The sequence below is a fragment of the Maylandia zebra genome, unplaced genomic scaffold, assembly GCF_041146795.1.
Source record: "Maylandia zebra isolate NMK-2024a unplaced genomic scaffold, Mzebra_GT3a scaffold11, whole genome shotgun sequence".
Taxonomy (NCBI): domain Eukaryota; kingdom Metazoa; phylum Chordata; class Actinopteri; order Cichliformes; family Cichlidae; genus Maylandia; species Maylandia zebra.
The window spans coordinates 276,959-301,417 of record NW_027490041.1 but is presented as its reverse complement, the minus strand read 5'-3'; the positions used below and the strand labels follow the sequence as shown (position 1 = coordinate 301,417).

Here is a 24,459-nt window from a genome sequence, read left to right as displayed (position 1 = left end):
TGTTAGCACCCATCCCATGCCAACATGTCAGCAAAAAAGATTGTTTTACACTTGGATAATGTTAGCCAGTGGCTTGCATGAATTTGGAAAGATGTTGCATATTAAAAAATAATAATATTATTGATTTGTCTTTTTAAAATTGCAAACCGGAGTTATTCTAAATGTAAAGTATGACTTAAAACCTGTTTGCATGACAGTAACGCTGCACAGCTGTAGCTCATTACTAACAGGAACATCAGCGGTTCGATTCCCGGCTCCTCCAGCTGTTATCGTGTTATCACCAAGGCTTCAGCATTTCAGTGAGCCTGGCAGCTCAGAGACAGCGAAACGTAAAAATAAAGCGCTTTGTGAATGTGCACATGGGTGAAATATGCTCAGTATAAATATACTTATAAGTGCCAATCCATCTGTATGTCTGTTATAATACATGAACACAGTCAGAGGGTTGACTCCACTAATCGCCTGCACACAGTCATGCTGAACATCTGCGTCCTGCAGCCAACAGCGATGCTGAGCCCTGCTGTGCAGTAGTGGAACAGTAATAGTGCTAAATCACTGTTATGCAGTTAGCATAAGCCTTACAGTTGCTTTGCACAGTCTTCAATCGAAGCATGAGAATACAGTAGAATATAGAGATGCTGTAGCGAGAAGCTGTGAAGTGCACGTCAGTGCAGCCACTAAACTGTGAAAGGTTTTCTTAACTAGAGACACAAAAGTGACGACGCGTTGAGATTTCCTGTACAGCAGCCCTGTGTTTCTTGTTCATGAGCCACATCAATGTCTGTTTTCCACTTTCAGCCAGATGTTCAAATGTCCTGTTTGTAGAGTAACTGGCTGTGATGTTTCCACCTGTGAACATCAAAACCAAAACAAGCACAATTACAGATTTGTTGACTTGTGTCCAAAATATTTCTAACAATATCCCAACATCAAGGTGCGTCACTGTGTTTTCTCATCAGTGGTTGGTTATAGTTGTGGTTTTTCATTGATAGTTTCATTTCTGCTTCTCAAGGTGACGACACGATGACAGGCGACGGAGGGGAGTATCTGAGGCCTGAGGATCTGCGGGAGCTGGGAGATGACTCCCTGCCAGGACAGTACCTGGATGGGATGAACTACCTGCGCTTCAGCCTGGAGGGAGGACGAACCGACAGGTGCATCAAACTCTGTAAAAGCTAAAGACAGAGACAAACTCGCTGTGAAACATATTCCTGGATGAAATGATTCATGCACAGTTGTTGCATATGTTCTCTATACCGCTTTACAAGCTGCAGCTCACACAGCTGTTTCAATAACACACTCTTTTCCCTTTTATGACATTTTATGTAACCTACTTGTGCATTTCTTCCCTTCCCACCCTCTTTACTCACATTGGCTCCGCCCCATTCAGTGTATGCACAAACAGCTAACAGCCTGTATGTTTTGTGTCTGTTTGCAACCTCTCCTCTTCACACTTCACGGTCTGCCTTTTCATACCTACATAATCGAATGCAAAGGTATGTGCTGACTCCATCCACGTATCTGGACTTCTAAGTCTTCAAGTTTATTCATTTATATAGCACTTTCAAAAACAACAGTTGTTGACCAAAGTACTGCACAATAACACAGTCATACCAGAGAAAACAGAATAGAGATTAAGAGAAAATAGAATCATGGAAAGAACAATAGAAACAGACTCATCTTGACTTAAAAGCCAGAGAGTAAAAGTGGTGTTTGGACGGGTTTGACAGTCTCCAGTGTTGGAGAGGTCCTGACATGCAGGAGCAATGAGCTCCATAACTTAGGAGCGGTCACGGCAAATGCCCGGTCTCTGTGTTTTAACTTCGACCTTGGGACTTGGGATCTTGGGGGAGAATATCGGGTTAGGAAATCAGGGAGATATATATGTAACGTCTTAAAAACAAGTGTTAAAATGAATTCAAAAGCTGACTGGCACGCAGTGTACTGATGCAAGTATGGCAGATGTGTGATCCCAGTTAGGAGCCGTGCTGCAGCGTTTTGGACTAGCTGCAGTCGGCCAATTGATGTAGAGGTAATACCAGAGTAGAGGCTATTACGGAAGTCGAGACGAGATGAAGGCAGGGATCACTTTCTCAAAATCTCTGAAACAGAGGAAAGGCTTTTGCAAGGAGGCGGAGATGAAAGAAGCCAGCCTTGATTATGTTATTTATATGTTTGTCCTAAATTTCTTGCAGAGGATTTTTTATAGATCTCGAGAGGGCCGAGGTGAAGAGGGTCACAAGCACCGAAAACAATGACCTCAGTTTTCTGCTCATTTAGGTTGAGAAAATATAGCGCCATCCATGCCTTAACGTCTTCCAGACAATCAAACAGACCCTTCAGAGGATTCACAGATTTTCATCTCAGGGGAACGTAAATCTGAGAGTCATCTGTGTAGCAATGGAACGAGAGGCCATATTTATTTAAAACTGAGCCCATTGGAAGCATGTCGATTGAAAAAAGGACAGAGCCCTGGGGGACCCCACAGGAAAGCACGGTCTTTGGTGATAATGAGTCTCTGAGATTAACAGAGAAGGTTCGATTAGATAAGAAGGATTTAAACCATTCCACAACAATCCCTTTTATTCCAACGTGTTGTTCCAGTCTAGAGATGAAGGCTGGGATCTACTCTATCAAAAGCAGAACTGATAATAGAGAGTAACTCTGCTGCAGCTTTGGACCCACAGCTCAAACCCAGGTTGCTTTAAGCACATGAAGAGCTTTGTATTCCCGTTGGTGCTTTATAAAGCTGGGAGAGCACCGGTGACTACACTGGTAAACCACAATCTCATGTCCCTAACGACCACAGGAATCTTGGAGCGGTGGAAAGTTAGGAACGTGTTGACATGCACGCATGGTGTTCGTGCTCCCTGAGCTTGGCTCGGCCTTCCAGCCGTATGTAATAAACAGATCAGATGCTTTGGCTGCTGCGTTCGTGTGTCCAGCAGCGCTGCTGTTAAACCAACACTTTAGGTACAGTTTTAGCTTTTGAACATGCTGTTCACCACGTAATTGCTGGACATTGATCCCGACCAGAACAGAACTTTAAAGATTATGAATTTCCTGCCGTGCTGGGTTGATATCATGGGCTTCACAGGTTTCATGCTTGTGTTTTTCCTGTGTGCTTCAGTTCAGACAGGTCCTTCACGCCCACTCACCACAGCTACTACTCTTCTAAACATGAAGGCATGATGGAGGAGATGCTCACCAGTCACCAGGTACGCCGCATCATCACACAGATCACTAATTCTGTGCATTTTTTAATGTTTATTGATAAGATTTTAAGTTCTAAGTTACATAACGTCAAACCAAACACACAACAACAAAAACACAAACAGGAAAGAAAAGGAAAAAAATAAAAGAAAAAATACACCAGTTAGCCAGTACAAATCAAAAGTTCAAAAGAAACACCAGTGTCCAAAGAAGATGATCTTCTGTGTGAGGTTAGACAGGGCAACAGAGAGTTCACCAAGTCCAGAAGATGTGGGAAACATGTCCAGGAAGGAATCAGGGTTTCACACAAACACAAAGTGCAGTCAAATGGGTTAAAGTTTATGTTAAATTCCCATTAATATGATCGAGAAAAGGGCCCCAGATTTCGACAAACTTAAAATGGGTGTCAGCCAAACGATAGCAAACCTCTTCAATCATCTCACGTAGCCAAACCCTGAACAATGGAGGAGATGGTGATTTCTAGGCTCTAAGAACAAGTCTTCTAGCTACAATCATGCCAAACATTAAGGCTTTCTGAAGAGGACGTCTGAGTGCCAATGAGGTTAGGGAGCCTAGCACTGCAAGTACACCATCCGGCTCTAATTTTAAATCATAAATATATATTAAATATCTCTGCCCAGAAACTCCCGAGTGTGGGGCAAGACCAGAAAAGGTGACCAAGGGTTCCCTCCATTGCTTTGCATCTGTCACACAAAGACCAAATAGACGGAAAACTGCTGCATAGATTTGTTTTAGAAAAATGCAGACGATGAAGGACCTTGAACTGTATAAGTTGTAGTCTGGCATTAACAGAGTGTTCTTTAATCTTTTTCAACCCATTGGCCCACAAAGCATCCGATATGTCCACTTCCAAGTCCTTAACCCAAGCGTCCTTGATGTGGTTAGTAGGTGGTATACGTGTAAAAAGTGTAGTAAATTATTCTGTGCATTCTTAAAACGCTGCCGTGGGACGATGTTAACCTAAAGGTTAGGAATTATGACGCTCAGGCTGTGGCTGTGGACTGTACTGTTAACCACTCTGAAGTGCTTTGATTCTCAGCTACTTCAGTCTGCACATCAATCTGTGAGTAAGATGTTGTGTGAGGATGTTTAGCACCTGGAGGAATTAGAGTTAGAGCAGAGGAGTTCTGTGTAAGCACCATTTATCCAGCCTGGAGGCGGTGTTGCCTTGCAGCAACCATCTGACCCTTTCTGTGTGGAGTTTGCATGCTCCTCTTGTGTCTTCCTGGGTTCTCTTGGGTACTCTGGCTTCCTCCCACACTCCAAAGACATGCAGTTAGTGGGGTTGGCTTCACTGGTGAATCTAAACTGTTTGTATGTGAGTACGATAAAGACGAGGATGGATCAATGAAAGAAGGGCTGAGCGAGCCTGATTTCTGTTTGTCAGACTTAACACATCTGAGCTCTCAGGATTCAGCCTTAGAAGGGCTGCAACCCCACCCAACCCACTCCTCCACCCACGGTCCTGCTGTTTTTATGGGGATTATGTTTCTGTCAAATTCAGGAGCAAGTATATCCCATGATCTTCTCAATGCCCTAGATGACTGGTCTCTGATAAGAGGTTTGTTTCGTTCCAGGTTTCATCCCTTGCCAGGGAGACTGAGAGGGATTCGTACCGGTTGAGCTGGGGCACAGAGAACCTGGACAACGTGGCTTTGTCCTCCAGCCCTGTCCATTCAGGGTAAGCACAGCAGCACTGAAGGAAAGTCGTAAACAGCATTTACACTGCCAGAGTTCTGTGAATAAACTGTTTTCTGTGGATCTTCGTAGATGGAAATCCTACTGAGCCCTGTTCTTTTCCTTCTGCTCGTTTTTTACACTTGCTGGGATTTCTCCCTCTCTGATTTCTTCTGCCTGACTTGTGATTCCTCTCTGTCTGTTGTGGTTGTTGTTTTAGCCACTCCTCTCCGTGCCATGATCATGGAGACCACAGCAGGTGACCTTCTGCACCTTGGTTGCACCTCATTCCCCTTCATCACCGTCCTTCTCCGCTCAGTGTGCTCTCCCTATGGAGAGGTGTATGTGTTGCACCGTCCTCGACAGACAACATCTCGTGTATATTCCTGTATTCTCAGCCTGAACGTAAATTAAACATAAACTCTCTAAATGATTTTCCAAAGTTGGCATCATGACACTGCAAGTTCAGGAAAGTTTAGATAAGGTTGAAGGTTGAGGACATGTTTGTCGACTTCATTCAGTGTCTCGTGAACTGTGCATTTCTACTAACATGCCACGTGGTGTGGAGACTATTAGAATAAACTTACAGTTTACTCTAATCTCGTCTTCTAACATTAATTTAACAGCTGTTTCAAGTCTGTCGTTGGGTTTTCTAACCTGGTTGTTTGTTTGGCTGAAGCTGAGCCAAGAACCGTCTTTAGTGTCATATCGTCATTTCATCACAGTCGGTCTTTACCCCGCTGGGATGTGTGATCCATACGCATACTTGTGACTGTGCATGGAGAGCGAAGGTCAAACCTGAATGCAGAGCAGCCCTCGTCCATTCAGTGTTGAGAAAACAGAAACCAAAGGTTGAGCGAACGTTAGCTACCATGCTACAATCATAGAGTTGTCCATGGTAATGAGTAGTCTATGTTAAAGTGCAGCTATCCTTTTTTTGTAACATCTCTATTTGAAGATTAAACATAATAAAGAAAACGCATTGTTCTGGTCTGCTGTTTCCACGAGCATAGATTGGCTAATGCTACGTGATGTGAGCTAGCTTAAGTTTACTATTACTGACCTCGCTGAATCAGTTCACTAAAGTTAAGACTATGCTATAGTTGTGCTGTTGTTGCTTCACGGTCTAAGATAGATAAGCTCACTTAGAAAAAACCATAAATACATATAGTTCATGAAGAAAGTGTGTTTGCTTCTTTAGAGAAGGAAAGTTTGATGAACAAAAGTGTCCCAGGCCAACACGCCGACAGGATCTTCCTTAGTCCTCATATCTCGTGCTTTCTTGAGTCTTAACGGGGCCTTCTTGATTTTGAGATACGTAGTTAACGACTTAACTGTTGCTTGTGTTCAAAAACTCGAGCAAGTAAACAGCGGTGGTCCTTCGTGTAAGTGTGCATCTTACAAACTGTTCAAACCAAACAAAGCTTTGCCGTCTGCTTTCTCACCACTTAATGGAGCTGAATTAGACTGAACCGGACAATATTGGCGTCTCATTCGTGCATGTATCTCCTGCTTCCTCTCAGCTTCCTGGTCAGCTTCATGGTAGACGCCAGGGGCGGAGCCATGCGCGGCTGTCGACACAACGGCCTCCGCATCATCATCCCGCCGAGGAAGTGCAGCGCCCCGACGAGAGTGACGTGCCGACTGGTGAAGAGGCACCGTCTGGCCACCATGCCCCCGATGGTTGAGGGGGAGGGTCTGGCCAGCAGGCTCATCGAGGTGGGACCCTCTGGAGCCCAGTTCCTTGGGTAAGACAGGAATAGTGATTGTAGAAGCTTCTGGATGTGTGGAGGTTAACAGTTGAAGTCTATTTATGTCAACAACAGTTGCCTCAAGGCGCCTTACACATACACATGATATAATATTATTTGCTAGTAGCTTTGAATGTTTTATGGCAATAAGTTTCCAGGCAGGACGAAAAGTGCTTCTTTCCTTTGAACATCTATCCTGTTATTAATTTGTATCCCGTATAAATGCAAAGGTTACAAAGTGCTGCCCTTTTCTTTCAGATTAATTTGCCAGCCTCTGCCTGACTCAGACTGTCTCTGTATTTGCTCTCGCTTCCTCCCAGTGCCAGCGGTCTGCCAGCATGGCCTGTTTACTTTCATAACAGCTGCAGCGCGACTCTTTCTAACCTTTCTCCCTAACACTTGATGAAACAGCTTTTCTTATTAACTCCAGCTGCAGTGTCTCGCACCATGATTGGTTTGATATGTGGACTGAAACTCTGCCCTCTGCTGGTAACGTTTGAGATGGTCACAGTTACAGATTTGCTGCAGACGACAGAAGTTTTTGCTGTGATGTGAAATGTTTCTGCAGCTCTGCAGTGAAACTAGCCCCACACGGCCACAATGATGAGCTCATTTCAAATAAACAGATTTAATTTGAATAAAAATGCAGAATAATAGTCTAACAGATTCAAACTGGCTTTATCAGAGGACTTCTTCAGTGACCAACACAGTGTGTGTTATGGAAATGCAAAGAACTACAAAGTCAGTCTTCTTTATTATGAAAAGAAGGACTTGAGTATAAATATAAGCGCAGCTTTGGGGTAAATGTTGTATGTTTTTATTTGTCATTTCTTCGTGATGCTCTATTGGACGTCCTAACTGTGCAGCTAAGAGAAAATCGGCGCTCAACCCAAACATTGTGTGTGCTCTTTCTTCCTCACTGCTGCATACGGACGCTCGGTCAATCACAGTAAACTCCACCTCCCCAGTGCCCCCCCACCTCTAAATGAGGGAGAGAGTTTGGTTACCCGAATCCTCCAGCTTGGTCCACCGGGGACCAGATTTCTTGGGTAGGGTGGAAACCAGTCTGTGGTTTTGCATATGAAACAATCCATGGATGCCAGTTTCTTTGTTACTGTGCTGTCGTGTTTGTGCTAATGCTGCATAATCCACTTCATTTAGTGTCCGTGCTTCCAGCCACTGCTTGTCACTTCTCTCCTTCCTGCTTTGCCGTTTCCCTTTTCTTTCTTCTCATTCTCGGGGGAAGATTTGTCTCTCACTTATGTGTGAAATTTAAATGGTTGTGTGGCCTGTAAGTCGAAGGGAAGCAGGAGAATATGAGTGCACGCTTCAGCGATCGGCTCTGTATGGTTTTTATTTAGAGTTTATAAGAAATCACATGGTGTCACCAGGCAATATTTGGCCTTTTCACTATATTTTAAATTGATGTGTTTCTCCTGCCTGAGTGGTCAAAGTCATAAAATAACATCAACAGTATTTAGAGTGAAACATAAACAAATACTACAGGCCAGGTAACCATATAAATATCACATAGAAATATGTGTTTGTCCCGATGTTGGCCTGCAGGACGCTTCTTGTAGATACTCGTTGTAACTAGTTTGTGATTGTGCTCATCAGGTAAGTGTCAGAGTGACGTTTTCTAACTATTACAAATGGACGACACACTGATCATAAATCAACTTGAATGTTGTGATTCAAGTGAATCCACCTGAGATTTGCTGGTGCAGATGCTTTTATCCAGCACAGCTCTACATGTTTATCTGAGATGCTCTTTATCACCACGTGTCAACACATCAGCTGCAGAAAAAATAAACTGTAATTCACATAGCAGTGAAGCCAGAGCAAGAGGAGCGATACTGTGTCTGAAGCACAGGTACAGTCGGGCTCGTATCCAGATACAAAGATGAACAGTCAAAGAACAGGAGACTTACCTCACTAACCTGTTATATTCCATCACACCACGCGCTTAGTTTTACTTGGACTTACCCAGCGTATCTTGTTCCTCCAGTCCTGTCATTGTGGAGATCCCTCACTTCGCTGCCCTCCGAGGGAAGGAGCGCGAGCTGGTGATTCTGAGGAGCGAAACAGGAGAGAGCTGGAAGGAGCATCACTGTGAACACACTCAAGAGGAGCTCAACCAGATACTCAACGGCATGGACGAGGGTCAGTCTCCGACACTGGCTGACGACACCGCGGCGTCAAACGATAAAGGCCTGATCACGTCTTTTCTGTCTCACCTTCTGCAGAACTGGAAACTCCCGAAGAGCTGGAGAGGAAACGCATTTGCCGTATCATCACTAGAGATTTCCCACAATACTTTGCTGTGGTGTCACGCATCAAGCAAGACAGCAATCTGATTGGTCCTGAAGGAGGCATCCTCAGCAGCACCGTTGTACCACAAGTTCAGGCAGTTTTTCCTGAGGGGGCGCTGACCAAGAGGATCAGGGTTGGACTGCAGGTAAACAGAGTGTGGTTAGCTTTTATATGTTCTCTGTTTTGCTGTCATTATGTTGTTCTTAATATTCAAAGCTTTAGTTTTAAACCATGGAAACAAAACAGACTCAACCTTCTTAAGTTGCTGTGATTCATGTCGATGTCTTTACTAAATGGACTCAAAAGAGGTGGATAAAGCACATGTGCTGTCTGCGTACAGTTGCCTCACAGCCAGGCTTTCCTCTTGTCTCGCAGGCCCAGCCAGTGAGCATAGATGTCGTGAGGAAGCTCCTGGGGAACAAGGCCAGCTTCAGTCCCATTGTCACTCTGGAGCCGCGCAGGAGGAAATTTCATAAACCCATCACCATGACAATCCCTGTCCCCAAGAGCAACTCCGACCCCGTCCTCAACGGCTTTGGAGGGGACGCACCCACCCTACGATTGCTTTGTAGCATCACGGGTTAGAGAAGCCGTAGAAAAGTTCAAATCTTAACGGGTGAAGCTGAGACGCGTCTCCACATTCTAACATTTCATGTCACGCAGGTGGAACAACGCCAGCCCAGTGGGAGGATATAACAGGAACTACTCCGTTAACTTTTATTAATGACTGCGTGTCCTTTACCACCAACGTGTCTGCCAGGTAAACCAGCTGAACCAAATATCAGCCACAGACACCAGCTCGCTCCTAACCCTCTTCTGATTTCTAGGTTCTGGCTCATAGACTGTCGGCAAGTCCAGGAATCGGTCAACTTCTCCACTCAGGTGTATCGGGAAATCATCTGTGTCCCTTACATGGCCAAGTTCGTCATCTTCGCCAAGACCCACGACCCGATTGAGGCCCGATTGCGCTGCTTTTGCATGACTGATGACAAGATTGATAAAACACTGGAACAGCAGGAGAACTTCGCCGAGGTGGCGCGCAGCCGAGATGTAGAGGTGAGAAAGGAGAGCGGAGGGAGTCTAACACCAAGTTATACAAGACAGAGTTCGGAAATGAAACCCCAATAAAATAAAAAACCTTTGAGCGGTCGACTCCAGTCTAAGAAGAAGAAATATCTAAAGAAGGGTGTAAACATGTAAGATGTCAGGCGTGATTATTCCATCATGTATGCATGTGTTACCTTTACTAGGTCCTGGAAGGCAAACCTATCTATGCAGACTGCTTTGGTAACCTTGTTCCCCTCACGAAAAGCGGCCAACATCACCTCTTCAGCTTTTACGCCTTCAAGGAGAACCGGTTAGCACTCTTCATCAAAGTGAGTCATCGTTTATTTCTTCTGAGCAAGTGCTGCAAGTGTCAGCCAATGTTCTTCGTATAACATGGAATCGGTTTAGCAATGAGCAGCTGGCTAACGTTGACCCGCTTGGCTTTGGCAGATCAGAGACAACACTCAGGAGCCGTGTGGCCGCTTGTCATTTATGAAAGAACCCAGGAACTACAGGTCACTTGCACAAAATGCTATATGCAATCTCAACATCACACTTCCATCATACTGCAAGGTAAGGATGGCGCGCCGATGCTGCTGGCGGTCGTGTGTCTTTATGAGTAAAAGCTGCGTGCTGGTTTCAGTAGTTTAACATGGAAAGTCCTCTGGTTGCTTTAACTCTAGACCGTGTTGCAATAACACATATTATCAATGTTCCCTCTAATGTTTCACGTGTCTGAACACACAAACTCCCTGAGCGTCGCACTGTGAGCAACGGCAGACGTGTGCACTGTGGTCACGCCAGCATCCAAGTTACATGTTTATTAAAGTAATCAAATTACAGCATTTATGTTCGACTACTTTTAATTAACTGCTTTAGTCCACTTACAATGAAAATTTAAACAAATCTATTTCGTGACCTGTAGCATGTCAACACTAATGGAAGTAAAAAATAACTTGAACTCAAAAAGAAAATGTTTTTAAAATTGGAGTTCAAGTTATTTTTATTTATTTATTTTTTTGCTCTGACTGTATTATGAGTCTGTGGTCTGGGAGAGAGTCTGTAACTCTGTCTGCAACATACAGTAAATAATGACCAATGTTGGGCAGTTAATTATATAGTGACTTCTTCAAAAAAGTAACTGAGTTATGCAAACAGAGTTTTTTGCAGCTGTTTACCTAAAAATGCAGCCAAAGCGTTTTTTTTAAATAAACATTTCAAACTATTTACAGAACAATCAGCTGTTCTGCATCAAATCTGATGCCACACAAATTATTTGTGCCGCTGCAAAAAATAATTCCTGTCCACTATGAGATGAAGGAGAACATCAGCCTGATACCTGCAGGCCTGACAGCAGCAGATGTGTCACTGCTGTAACACCTGTAAACCATTGTTCTGACACACACAACAAAACTATTGACTACACTACACACTAACTACACACTAACTACACACTAACTACACACTGACTACACACCAACTACACACTGACTACACACTGACTACACACTGACTACACACTGACTACACACCAACTACACACTGACTACACACCAACTACACACCGACTACACACTGACTACACACTGACTACACACTGACTACACACTGACTACACACCAACTACACACTGACTACACACTGACTACACACCAACTACACACTGACTACACACCAACTACACACTGACTACACACTGACTACACACTGACTACACACTGACTACACACCAACTACACACTGACTACACACTGACTACACACTGACTACACACTGACTACACACTAACTACACACTAACTACACACTGACTACACACTAACTACACACTGACTACACACTGACTACACACTGACTACACACCAACTACACACTGACTACACACCAACTACACACTGACTACACACCAACTACACACTGACTACACACCGACTACACACTGACTACACACCAACTACACACTGACTACACACTAACTACACACTAACTACACACTAACTACACACTGACTACACACTAACTACACACTGACTACACACCAACTACACACTGACTACACACCAACTACACACTGACTACACACTAACTACACACTAACTACACACTGACTACACACCGACTACACACTGACTACACACCAACTACACACCGACTACACACTAACTACACACCGACTACACACCGACTACACACTGACTACACACCAACTACACACCGACTACACACCGACTACACACCGACTACACACTGACTACACACCGACTACACACTAACTACACACCAACTACACACTGACTACACACTGACTACACACTGACTACACACCGACTACACACTGACTACACACCGACTACACACCGACTACACACCGACTACACACCGACTACACACTGACTACACACCGACTACACACTAACTACACACCAACTACACACTGACTACACACCAACTACACACTGACTACACACCAACTACACACCGACTACACACTAACTACACACCGACTACACACCAACTACACACTGACTACACACCGACTACACACCGACTACACACCGACTACACACTGACTACACACCGACTACACACTAACTACACACCAACTACACACTGACTACACACTAACTACACACTAACTACACACTGACTACACACTGACTACACACTGACTACACACTAACTACACACTAACTACACACTGACTACACACTAACTACACACTGACTACACACTAACTACACACTGACTACACACTGACTACACACTAACTACACACTAACTACACACTGACTACACACTAACTACACACTGACTACACACTAACTACACACTGACTACACACCGACTACACACTGACTACACACTAACTACACACTAACTACACACTAACTACACACTGACTACACACCAACTACACACTGACTACACACCGACTACACACTGACTACACACCGACTACACACCGACTACACACTAACTACACACTAACTACACACTGACTACACACTAACTACACACTAACTACACACTGACTACACACTGACTACACACTGACTACACACTAACTACACACTAACTACACACTGACTACACACTAACTACACACTAACTACACACTAACTACACACTGACTACACACTAACTACACACTGACTACACACTAACTACACACTAACTACACACTAACTACACACTAACTACACAAGATTTGTGCTAAACTTGGCAATCGCATCTCAAACACCGCCGTCACTCCTAAAACTTCCCCCTCCCTAAACCACTAAATGTCATGTTGCCATATCATTTTTTGATTGGTCGACATGGTACATTTTTCGACCAATAGGAAAGGCTGAGGGAGGGGGTTTGTTTTTGCTCACAGGCTTTCGAGCGTTTTCCTTATAAAACGCCGTTTTTACCGTTTCTTCCTGCAGTAAATATAAACAACGACAGTATTCAGGAAGGAAAACAAACACTGCAGATATTTTATCATAACTCTGGTTTTACGTGGCCGATCAACACAATTTAAAAACTGGTATAAAGTCCACACTTTGTCCGTCAGTTGTTCCGTCTGTCCTGCTCACATCTCCAATGGTTGTACACGTTGTCATTAACGTGGCTTCACTCCACATCAGCCGCTTTGCTAAAACACCGGTGTCGCACATAAGGACGCTGTCAGAGCCTGTCAGCGACGTTGATTAGCTGCGTATATCTGCGTATATATTACAGCTGCGTATACTGTAATATACTCACATATCTATATTATTGCTAATATATATTGTAATATATCTATATCACTAAAGCACTTCTGGATGGATGCAAACTGCATTTCGTTGCCCTGTACCTGTGCATGTGCAATGACAATAAAGTTGAATTCTATTCTATTCTATTCTATATACGAATGTGAATCGCGTGATTGGCTGGACTACGGGATAAGGTGGCCTCGTTCTGATCCCATACGGGAGCAGCCAGTCACTGACTAACACTGCAGAACAGAATCGTTAAAGTTTTCATTTTAACTTAAGGTTCGATTGTTTTCTGTGTGCAGAGACCTGCCAGCAGTGCACAACTGCACACGCGCAGCTTTGAGGGAACGTTGCATATTATGTGCTAATGTCCCACTGATCAACTCCCTCAACTTAAATGAAATCCAAATTATTTTCATATTTGGTGTCCTAAATATAATTCTAAGCACTCAAAGATTAATAGTAACTGTCTTTAACACTGTGGATAGTGTGTGGTGTCATGTTAAAGCCCTGTGAAATATGTTTGTTTTTGCATAAACAGCTGTGGTCAGCAGTGTGCATGGACTTATCATGGGCGTGAATGTCACGGTCATTTTATGTTCTTGTTCCAAGGCACAAAATACATGTTTAATGGCTTTAAATAAGAAGGTTACTTTAGCTTTTCTTTAATCCACAGAGAGACTAAACTGTGCATACAGACTGAAATATATGAGTGTGCTGCTGAAGGCTCTGCAGTCAGAGTCATGTAGGCTCTAAGCCTAAAACAGATACTACATGTGAAGAAAGGTTTTAGTTATAATATCCCCTCACCCTTTAACAGAATTAAATCTAACTGAATAAAATGTGTGTAGTTGGTAAACGAACTAAAACAGCATGAAATTGTAAATATTCTGTGTTCATTTATGGTATGATTTGGTGCTGTACAACACAGGGTTTCTACAACCCCGTCGGGGAACTGGTTTAAAAAGGTTGTGTTTATATTGTAACCCCTATACTGATTTTCATACATCTTACTCTAGTGTTTGCCATAAATAAAATAATAAGTAATAAAGACTAACACGGAAACTAAATAAACAAAAAAGAAACATTTTCAAACAAAACAAAGGCACAAACCCGCCCTCCAAACTAACTCGCACTAAGCTAAATGACAAACTAAGACTAATAATAACTCTGGTAGTTATAATTCTCCACAACTGGTAGTTTCTTTTTCCAGCATGAAAAGGGTTTATCTGGCAGCTCTCACTGGACAGACCGATCCTCAGAGCAACGAGGAAGTCCAGGGAGAGTTTTGCATTAGCACGTTGGCGGTCTCTGCCAACATTTCTAACAGCTACAGTTCCTGTAATCATCAGTTCAAACAACTGTATGTAAGCACAAGTTATTTCGATTTATCACCACTTTGTCCAGATCTGCTAGAAGACCCAAAGTGTGACACTATGACAGGAAATCTAATGATCAGGGACAATCTAGCACCAAAGTTCAGGCGTTCCAGTGTCCCTGTCCACAGTGACGGGAGGGCTCACCGTGGACTCACCAAGAACGAACCCCCTGCTCCAAAACTGACACCTGTAATCGTGACTGAAATTTGCAGCTGCACATGTTTTTTGGCCACAATGACAGAAGCTGGTGAGGTTCAAACCCCAGATCCCAGACAGCCGCTAAATGAACTCAATTTGGCCAAGGAGAGACAGAATTATGGCAGATGCTTTTGGTCAAAGGTACCAAATATGCATCTATAACTGTGAGCCTGTGTGGATTAGAAAGAATCCAAAATAAAGTAATTAAAGATTTATGTTGCAGAATTATTCCCCCAGTGAAAAAGCCCAACATGACCATAACATCCATGCCCAACGTCTGAGCACAGCTGTAGCACACGTGTAATATATTTACCTAGTCCGTCTCTGAAGACCACTTTGACTTTCACTGACATCCACACTGACCTCTTGTTTTTGTTGCTATGGTAACCGTTGGTTTGCCCTTTGTCTGACCTTAATACTGCTCTTGTTTCTATTTGTACATCGTTCTGCTTCTTGCTGCTTCTTGTTCCCCAAAGGAGTCTGATTCAGACCAAGAACAAGAGGAAGAGGTAAAAGCAGCCAGCGCTTCTCATTTCCCTCGTCTTCCCATTAGCTCCACTAATCTGTCTTTGCCTCTGTCTGTAGTTTAGACTGTGATTCAGCAGTGACTTAGCTTATCTGTGCTCTTTCCCTCAGTAATAGGTGTAGTGATAGTTAAAATAATTAGCACGTGCAGCGGTCAAAACATCCTAACTGTTGTATTTCCATGTGATCTTTTTCAGACCAACAGACTGCTCGAGAAATGTAAGACGTACTTTTACTTACATACTTTGCTCTGCAACTTGTACTAACGTGGTTGCTGCTCTTTGATAAAAATGCATATATTTATTAATCAAAATAATATTGGTGTAAATGGTGTGAATAAGTCTAACACTAGTAATGAGAATGCAGAGGAATAACCAGACTCATACACATTCACCCTGAAGTCCATCTTTTCAAAGTTATGTTTCTCTCTACTTTTCTTGTTTCGTAATGATTTACACCTCATTGTTTCAATTTAATCCAATTTCATTCTTTTACAATGCGAGATTGGAGATACGAAGAAAGAGTTAAACAATGCAACTTACGTATGTACATAAATATGATCTTCATTCATACTGTGGTGATGTTTATGTGACGGCCTATATATACATATATTTCTATCTATGTGCTAGCCTGAAAGCCAGCGTAGCGCTAACACTGTCATAATCGTGGTTGCTGATGTGGTTGCACTTGGCCCTGATTGGCCAGGTGGGTGGAGAAGTGCAGCTACTGTTGTGTTGTGCATAATTTGGGCTTTTACTCTGCATTTCCACACTTCGTTCTGCACTGGTTAGATCAAAAAGAGACTCTCAACAGTAACATGATTCACAGCTGCTTGTGGGATGTGAGTTAAATGACTGTAGCCATTATACAGTAACAGAACAAATCACCTTTAAAAGGAGAAAGGACAAAATGTGATTCGCCATGAGTGAAGCACATCCAGACTCCACCTTCCTAATTCTGAACTTCCTTTTTCTTCCCAGTATTGTTTTTGTGGTGCAGTTTGTGCCATGTTGTGCTGGTATCATATGCTCTAAGTTCCTGAAGTTGGCTACTAGTGTAGTCAGGCTCCTCCCCCTCTCCCCTCCACCATGGCTTGTCTCGTGGTAATGTGAACATTCAGGAAAAAGTCACAAAACATGTTAATTAGATACATTTAACAAATCAACCCATATTTGTTAGCGTTACGTTTCTAAAGGACGTGTTATTGAGTAAAACTCTATGGACCGTCTGTATTTTCAACTTTCACACAGTATCAGTGTCACTGACATTTTAAAAACTGGAATTGCTAAATGAACGGGCCCAGAACTCACCACATTACTGAAAGAAGACAAGCAACTAAGTACCAACTTTCTCATCACTCTTCTCTATGACCTCTCCATCATCATTTCCCTTTACTTTGCATGGAAATAACTTGCCATACTTACAAATGAATGTGTGTGCTGTGTGTCTGTGTGATTATACGTACCGTCTTCTTAGTGAGAGTTCATCTTGTTTGCTCTGTATGTCACCGTTTTTTGCTTCTGTTTCTTTTTTTGTGAGTTTTCATTACGGTTGTCTTCCAAATGCTGATTTAGTCAAAAGCAGAATGGAGTGAAATAGAATTCCTTCATTCCTGCTTGAATTGAAATAAAATATATTAGTTTTGCAATAGAGCTAAACATGGCAAATCCTCATACGCCATTTACATTATCACTGGCTTTCTTTCATAGAGTTAGTGACATTTCCCATACATCTGAGCAATCTTGAGATGTTTTGATGTTGTTTCTGTTTCATATGTTTTGTTTTGGTTTTCATTGTTTTGTAGGTTTCTCTGTCACATGCTAGTTTTTTTATCAGTTCCAGTTTTGATCTGTATTTTTGTCTTGTGAGTGTGGATGCAAGTGGAAAAGCAAGTTATTTCCTGCTCATATCCTTTCCCATTGGTATGTGTTTAGCATTTGCTTTATCACAGCACAGACATATGAAACTACAAGCCTAATTCCTTTGATTCCCTGGTGTACAGTAGAAACCATTGTGAGTTTGTTGTCCTATGATCCCTGCGGTGTGCTCCAATCTTGTCCTGACCACATTCTCCAATGTCTGTCTCCTTTCATTTAAATTTTTAATTTTCTTTACTCCTTACTTGTTCTTCTTCCGTATGGAAGATGAAGAGACGGAGACGTCAGTCCTGAAATCAGAGCTGATTCGAGAACCAGATCTTCTATCCGACGTGTCAGAGATGAAACAAGATTTGATCAAAATGACTGTCATCTTGACTGCAGACTCCGCTGAGAAATCCCCTTCCTTAGGAGGGTGTGGTCTAGAGAAAGGGACCGAGGAAGTTTCTGGAGAAGCGTTAGAAACAATGGAAAAAGACTTAGAGAAAGTCAAAGAGGACCTAGAGAAAGTCAGTGAAATACTGAGGGGTGGAACGTATGAGGGTGAGGTGGCAGAGGAGGCAGCGAAAGCAGCTAGAATGGCTGAGGAATGGGTTCTCCTCTCAGACAGTGAGATAGAAGAAGCCAAAAAGATGGCAGCTTTAGAAAATCAAGAGCTCGTCTTACGGGAAAGTAGAGGTAACAGAGGGACTCCCAGACCTAAAGCCATCAAGGACAGTGGTGACCTTAAAGAATACCTGCTGGATGTACCAATAAGCTCTAAAGTTAAAGCCAAAAAAGAGACAAGTTTCCAGGAAAGATTCACTGATGTTGTGCTACGCAAAAGTACAAAACCAACCACTCCAACCAAAGTACATGACAAACCCACCACTGGTGATGTTAAAAAGCCAGTGAGACGGAAGGGAAAAGACCAGGGGAAGACAGAGGAATCGACAGAAACAGGGAGTCGTCTAAGCGTGCCCACAGCCAAGGCCCCAGCATCCCCTGTATCCCCAGTGATTGAAGAAACTCCCATCGGATCAATCAAGGACAAAGTCAAAGCCTTACAACAGAAAGTGGAGGCAGAGCAAAAGAGCAAAAAGGTCACTGGAAGCAAACCTACGCATTTGCCTGTTATGAGCAAATCCTCCCCAAAAGCCAAAGAAACCACTAAGTCAAAGCAGGCCCCGCATAAATCCCCTAAAGCTGATTCTGAAAAACTTGAAGAGACCATGTCAGTTAAAGAGCTGATGCAAGCATTCCAAACGGGTCAAGACCCCTCAAAGAGAAAGTCGGGGTTATTTCAGCTCAAAACATCCTCTTCATCCAAATCAGAAAAAAGCACTAAATCTGAAACTATCCACACAAAATCCACGACAAAAGCAGCAGCTTCACACGTCCCTCAAGAGCGAGAAGTGTCATTGGATTCCAAACCCCAAAAGAAACTGATCAGTCAGCAAGACAAAGACACAAAACCCTCTGCTGATTCAGAGCTAACTGACACTGTAGACTTTGGAAACGGTGGCCTTGATGATAGCTCTGGCAGCTTTAAACATGAGGGTGTGGCAGACTCCCTAAGTTCTGGAAATGGATCCTCTCATTTGAGCTCTGAGGACAGTTACAAACATGAGGGTCTAGCCACTCCGGGCACAAGCCCTGAAAGTCTAGGGCTTTCTCCCAAAACTGTAAAGCAAACCTCTACAACTTTGGCACCAGCTGCCACAACAGTAAAGAAAGAGAGTAAAGACACAGAGATGTGTGGGGATTCTGGTATAGGGACCACTGGTGACCAACTCTCTACAGAATTGACCCTCCTTGTCTCTTCCAGCAAGGCTACAGATGACCACACTACAAGTGAGTCTATATCTGTTAAGAGGAGTGAGTCAAAACCACAAAAGCTTACAAAAAGAATTTCAGAGACTATAGAAACTTTTCTTAGCGATGACGAAAGCCCCGATCATCAGCTAGTATTGTCTTTAGTTGGGTCGTCAGCTCCTAGATCCCCGTCTCAGCATCACGAAAGCTTAGACTTACTTTTAAAACAAGACCCAGATGCTCTCAGTCCGTTAGCTGATGACTCTTTAACAATAAGCCACAGAGACTCGTTAGAGGGTAGTCCTCTCATGGAAGAAAATTCCTCCCACAAATCCCCAGACTCTATTGAACCCAGCCCAACTAAGGAATCACCTCCTCATGACTCCTTAGAGAGCAGTCCTGTAGAGCTAAAAAGCTGCCCATTCTTCCCACTAGGTCCACCTAGCAAATCCTATAGCCATCCAGAGCCTCCCAAAGATGCAGAATTCCCCAAGGAAACTGTGCCCAGTAGGCTTCTTCGAGACCATGAGGCTAGTGCTGATGATGACAGTTGTGAGCAGACGTCTCAGATGACAAGTTCTGGTAAGAGCCCCCTCTCCCCTGACACCCCTAGTTCTGAAGAGGTAAGTTATGAGGTAAACCCCAAACCCCCTGATCATTCATTCCTCTTTGCTCTATCAAAACCGGCTGTCATCCCTGAAGACCCAGAAGAAGATAATGCATCAGACAGCCACGAAGCTAGGAGAAAGATCACTCCTGAGGAAGAGATGTTTAAGATGGCAGCCAAAATAAAAACATTTAATGAAATGGAACAAGACGTGAAGAGCAAAACGAAGTCTAGAAAAGATTTGTTTTCTCCAGCAGATGCCAAAATAGGGGATGACAGCTGTGAAAGTGAGAAGCTATCGCAAAGTGAATGTGGGTTCAGTACACCCACAGAGGATTCAAAATTAGCTCTTTTTGTTGATCCCCTTATTAAAGTACAACCTCCCTCTCCTTTTTCAGCAGGTTTGAATGATGGATGCCACAGCAAAGAGGCCAAGAGCACATCATCAACCAGTGTCACCTCAGAGGGACCTCACTCTGTCTCAGACCAGCATCATTCAAAATCCCAAATGAAAAAAGAAGAAAGTTGCCCATTATCTGGAAAAGCCAATAAAGCCAATAGCAACACAAAGGCATCAACATCAAATACTAAAAATAGGACTGATGAGCAAAAGGAAGAAAGCTTAAGGAAATCAAGGGAAAGTAGAGGAGATGATACGCATGGTGAAGAGTTAGAGATTAGTGAGCCACAGACAGGTGTGCTGAAAAGATGTAGTAATGTCACAGATGAAGTTAAAGGAGATCAGGCCGGACTCTGTGAAACTGTTATTACAAGTAAGACACAGGAAACGTTTAAACCAGAGGTCTGTATCTACGATGACACAGAGGAGGATGACGAGACACTGGAACCTCCCAGGACCGAGTCCAAAGGTGTCACTGCAAGGGTAGATACCGAGTCTTGGTCTGCAATGCGGGAGGATGATGCCACTTTTGAAGCTCGCGTAAAAGAGGAGGAACAGAAGATACTGAATCTGGTTGTTGACCGTCAGTCTCCAGACACCACACCTGGTAGGACACCAACAGAAGAGAGCACTCCCACCAGTGAGCCCAATCCTTTTCTTTTCCAAGAAGGGAAGCTCTTTGAGATGACCCGCAGTGGTGCTATTGACATGACAAAGAGAAGCTACGAGGAAGAGGCTGTTGGCTTTGCCTTTTTCCAGATAGGAGAACAGCCTTTAGAGGAGCCTATCTTAGAAGAGCCCAGACAAGAGAGTCAAAGATCTGCTACAGAACCGGAAGTTGGTCTCAATTTAACACTAGAGGTTAAGACTGATAACAGTGAGCAATCCGAAGAAACAGCTGATTCACAGCTTCGGTCCTCGCCTGAAGATGAACAGCCAAGCTGCAAAGCTGATGCCTCCAAATCTAAAATCCCCAAAATGGGCATTTCAGCTTCAGCTAAACCTACAAAGAAAGATCGGACATCCCCAGAACTTCTAGAGATGAAAGCAGAGATAACTGAAAGATCCTTAGATTTAGACACAAGTTCCCTTGGTCAAATGATAACAAATGTACAGACAGCAGATACTACTATCACTAGATCAGTTTACTCTGAGCAAGGGGAAGAGTCTTCTGACTCTTCTCCAGAGGAACCACAGTCAGTAATAGAAGCCCCCAAAACAACAGGAAAATCCAAACAAAGCGCTTCCAGTAGTGTTAAAAAGACTCCAGTCAAAGCACCAGCTAAGCCTACTTCTTCTCAAGGCCGCGGTAAATCAACAATTCATTCCCCTTCCAGCACTCCTAAAAAAGAGGCCATCTCTACTTCTGAATCTAAATCTAGAATTCCAGTTAAAGCTAGCACGATGAAGCCTGACTCTACTGTCAAACGTGCTGAAAATAACCAAGACAAAAAACTTAAGGTCCCTGTGAAAAAGGATACAAGGAGAAAATCTGAGACAGATGCAGGTCCCTCTGTGGATGTCAAAACCAAGACTCCATCTTCCAAAGCCAAGAGTTTCTGTGAGGGGGAGTCTCCCAGGTCATCTAAAAAAGAACAGGGTCGTCCTTTGAGTGCTGAGGCGGCAAAATCTAAGGGTTTTCAGTCCAGATTGCCAGTCCGAGGCAAAAGCGGTCAGTCGTCACATTCAACAACACCCACTAAAGAAAAAAGGGAGCCCTATAAAGAGCCCGTTGAGTTCTTTGAAGAGATAAGTGATGAAGCAGCAAAACTGGTGGCTAGGTTGGCAGAGGCAGACAGAGAGCAAGAGGTTGCGGCCACCATCTCAGATGACGAGAGCAGTCTCATTGATCCTTTAGTCATAGAAAGAGAACATTTCCCTCCCTCAGGAGACATCTTTCCCATTAGACCACTGTGGGACGAACCTGTTGAGACACAGATGCAGCGAATCCCAGACGATAAAGTCCAAAGTCAAGGTATCCCCCCAGTTTAAGGGGCTATTCTCTATCTCTTGTGCCTCATTAGTACGATAGCTAAAGGTGCTGCCTCTCTGTCTCTTGTGATTATGTCTTCTTGAAGTAAAAAGGAAAACATGTTGCTTGAGCTGTGTTTTTGTTTGTAATGATGTCTCACTTTCCTTGTATGTGTGCTGAAAATCTCAAGATTGACTTAAAGGCTTTATTGTGAAAATAACTTTAAAGATTAAAATGTGACTAATAATATCCAGAACAATTAAGTGTAATGGCAACAATTGATTGAAATGACACATCATGCTCTAGGGTATAGGTCTGGATCCTTAATTAATCCTATGTAAAGACATCGTTAGTAGAACACAAAAAAGAAAGCCAGTGAAGGTGTTTTATTTTTTAATATTTGTGAACATATCATTTGGAACACATTGCGGTTCTGACCGCTCATGGCTGTCTGGTGGTATTTGCAGTAGATCCACAGGATGAAGCAGAGAGAAAAGAGCAACGGTTGGCCATTATAGCTGACCACCTTGGCTTCAGCTGGACGGGTGAGTGACACCTCATCACGGCGATGAAGCGCTCAAGCTCAATGCATAGTTGGCAGGCCCTCAAGATACACCAGACATTCAAATGTATCTTCAAATATTCACGATTGTTACTGTATCATCTTCTCGCCAACAGAGTTAGCACAGGAGCTTGACTTCAGTGAGGAGAGGATCAATGAGATAAGAACTGGAAACCCCAACTCACTTCAAGACCAAAGCCATGCTCTTCTGAAAGTCTGGACAGAGAGGGAGGGAAATCTTGCCACAGGCCAGTGTTTAGTTCCTGTAGTTGGTACACATTTCTCAGAATTATTGCTTTTTACTTAATAAGTAAAGAAATCTTGTTGTCAGCTTTGAAGTGAAACTTTTATTCTGTTTCAACAGAAGCAACACTTATCAAAAGACTGACAAAGATCAATCGAATGGATATTGTTCACCTTATTGAAAGCAGGACGTCTGAAGAAGAAACCTCACATACGTATGCAGAAATCGAGTGGACCATAGCACAGGACCATAGTGAAGGTGCACAAGCTAACCAAATACTTTGAGTATACAATACTAAAACAGGAAAACTGTAAGATTCATGCACGAGATTAGGTGATGTCTTCTAGTTACTAGACGTTTACTAGAATCTAGTAAACTTGCTAAAATACATTTAACTTCTGTTCAATGTGATATGACCGTGAGCTGTTGGCTGTTGAGAGGTTAAAATTTCCCTTCCTGTCCTGTGTGCCCGATCAGGTTTCGCTGCTCTTCATGAAGACATTGACAGCCCCAGGATCAGCAAGCGTACAGAGGCTGCAAAAAAGAGTCCACGCTCAGGACAACAGGTTCCCATAGTTTCAGCAGAAGACCTTTCATCCAGTTTGTCATCACTTCACGAGACAACAGGACGACCGGTGACAGACTCCACAGCAGCAGGCCTTCTTAGAACTGTTCACAAAGACAAGCCACAAAAAGAGATGGAAACAACACAGTGAGTTACTCTGAATGCTTCGTTTAATGTCACCCCATCCACATTATCTAGTTGTTTATTGACAGCCGTGCACATGTTCTGCAACTGTTCTGCACATCAACAGAGAGAAACAAGGAACACATTGCTAAGGTTAAAAGCAGTTTGCTAAGATGCTTCCTTTATTACTTCTTTTTAGTGATCGTTTTGACACAGATTTGCAAACTTAATACGGTTTTTACTACTATGCATTAAATATTGTCGGTTTAATTTCCTTAAACTTGTGAAATATATTCTTTTACAGTAATATGAGCGATTAGGCCGATACTGGGTTATTTTGGTCATTTGTCTCAGCACTGCATTTCTACATTTTCTTTTCTTTGCAGCTTATCACAAAGAACATATGAGGAAATGACAGACTTGGTACAAACTGGCAGTTTTAAACAAGTAAG

At 43.1% G+C, this 24,459-nt stretch overlaps 1 protein-coding gene across 7 annotated transcripts in view; it reads left to right on the top strand.

Annotated features, from left to right (window-relative positions):
- The window catches only part of LOC101467899 (ankyrin-2), a 95,562-nt gene that overhangs the window by 54,033 nt on the left and 17,070 nt on the right, over positions 1–24,459 (top strand). For 2 of the 7 annotated variants that reach the window (XM_076881397.1, XM_076881396.1), the window contains 21 exons: positions 1,013–1,154; positions 3,131–3,218; positions 4,812–4,915; positions 5,132–5,170; positions 6,435–6,659; positions 7,613–7,711; positions 8,671–8,825; positions 8,909–9,120; positions 9,351–9,555; positions 9,639–9,735; positions 9,803–10,031; positions 10,226–10,351; positions 10,473–10,595; positions 15,815–15,847; positions 16,061–16,082; positions 18,008–22,516; positions 22,981–23,058; positions 23,192–23,323; positions 23,440–23,577; positions 23,797–24,031; positions 24,394–24,454. In XM_076881397.1, the coding sequence (XP_076737512.1) occupies positions 1,013–1,154; positions 3,131–3,218; positions 4,812–4,915; positions 5,132–5,170; positions 6,435–6,659; positions 7,613–7,711; positions 8,671–8,825; positions 8,909–9,120; positions 9,351–9,555; positions 9,639–9,735; positions 9,803–10,031; positions 10,226–10,351; positions 10,473–10,595; positions 15,815–15,847; positions 16,061–16,082; positions 18,008–22,516; positions 22,981–23,058; positions 23,192–23,323; positions 23,440–23,577; positions 23,797–24,031; positions 24,394–24,454 (7,052 nt within the window). The remainder of the gene's footprint in view (positions 1–1,012; positions 1,155–3,130; positions 3,219–4,811; positions 4,916–5,131; positions 5,171–6,434; positions 6,660–7,612; positions 7,712–8,670; positions 8,826–8,908; positions 9,121–9,350; positions 9,556–9,638; positions 9,736–9,802; positions 10,032–10,225; positions 10,352–10,472; positions 10,596–15,814; positions 15,848–16,060; positions 16,083–18,007; positions 22,517–22,980; positions 23,059–23,191; positions 23,324–23,439; positions 23,578–23,796; positions 24,032–24,393; positions 24,455–24,459) is intronic. The other 5 variants (XM_076881402.1, XM_076881398.1, XM_076881399.1 and 2 more) reach the window with 4 other exon arrangements.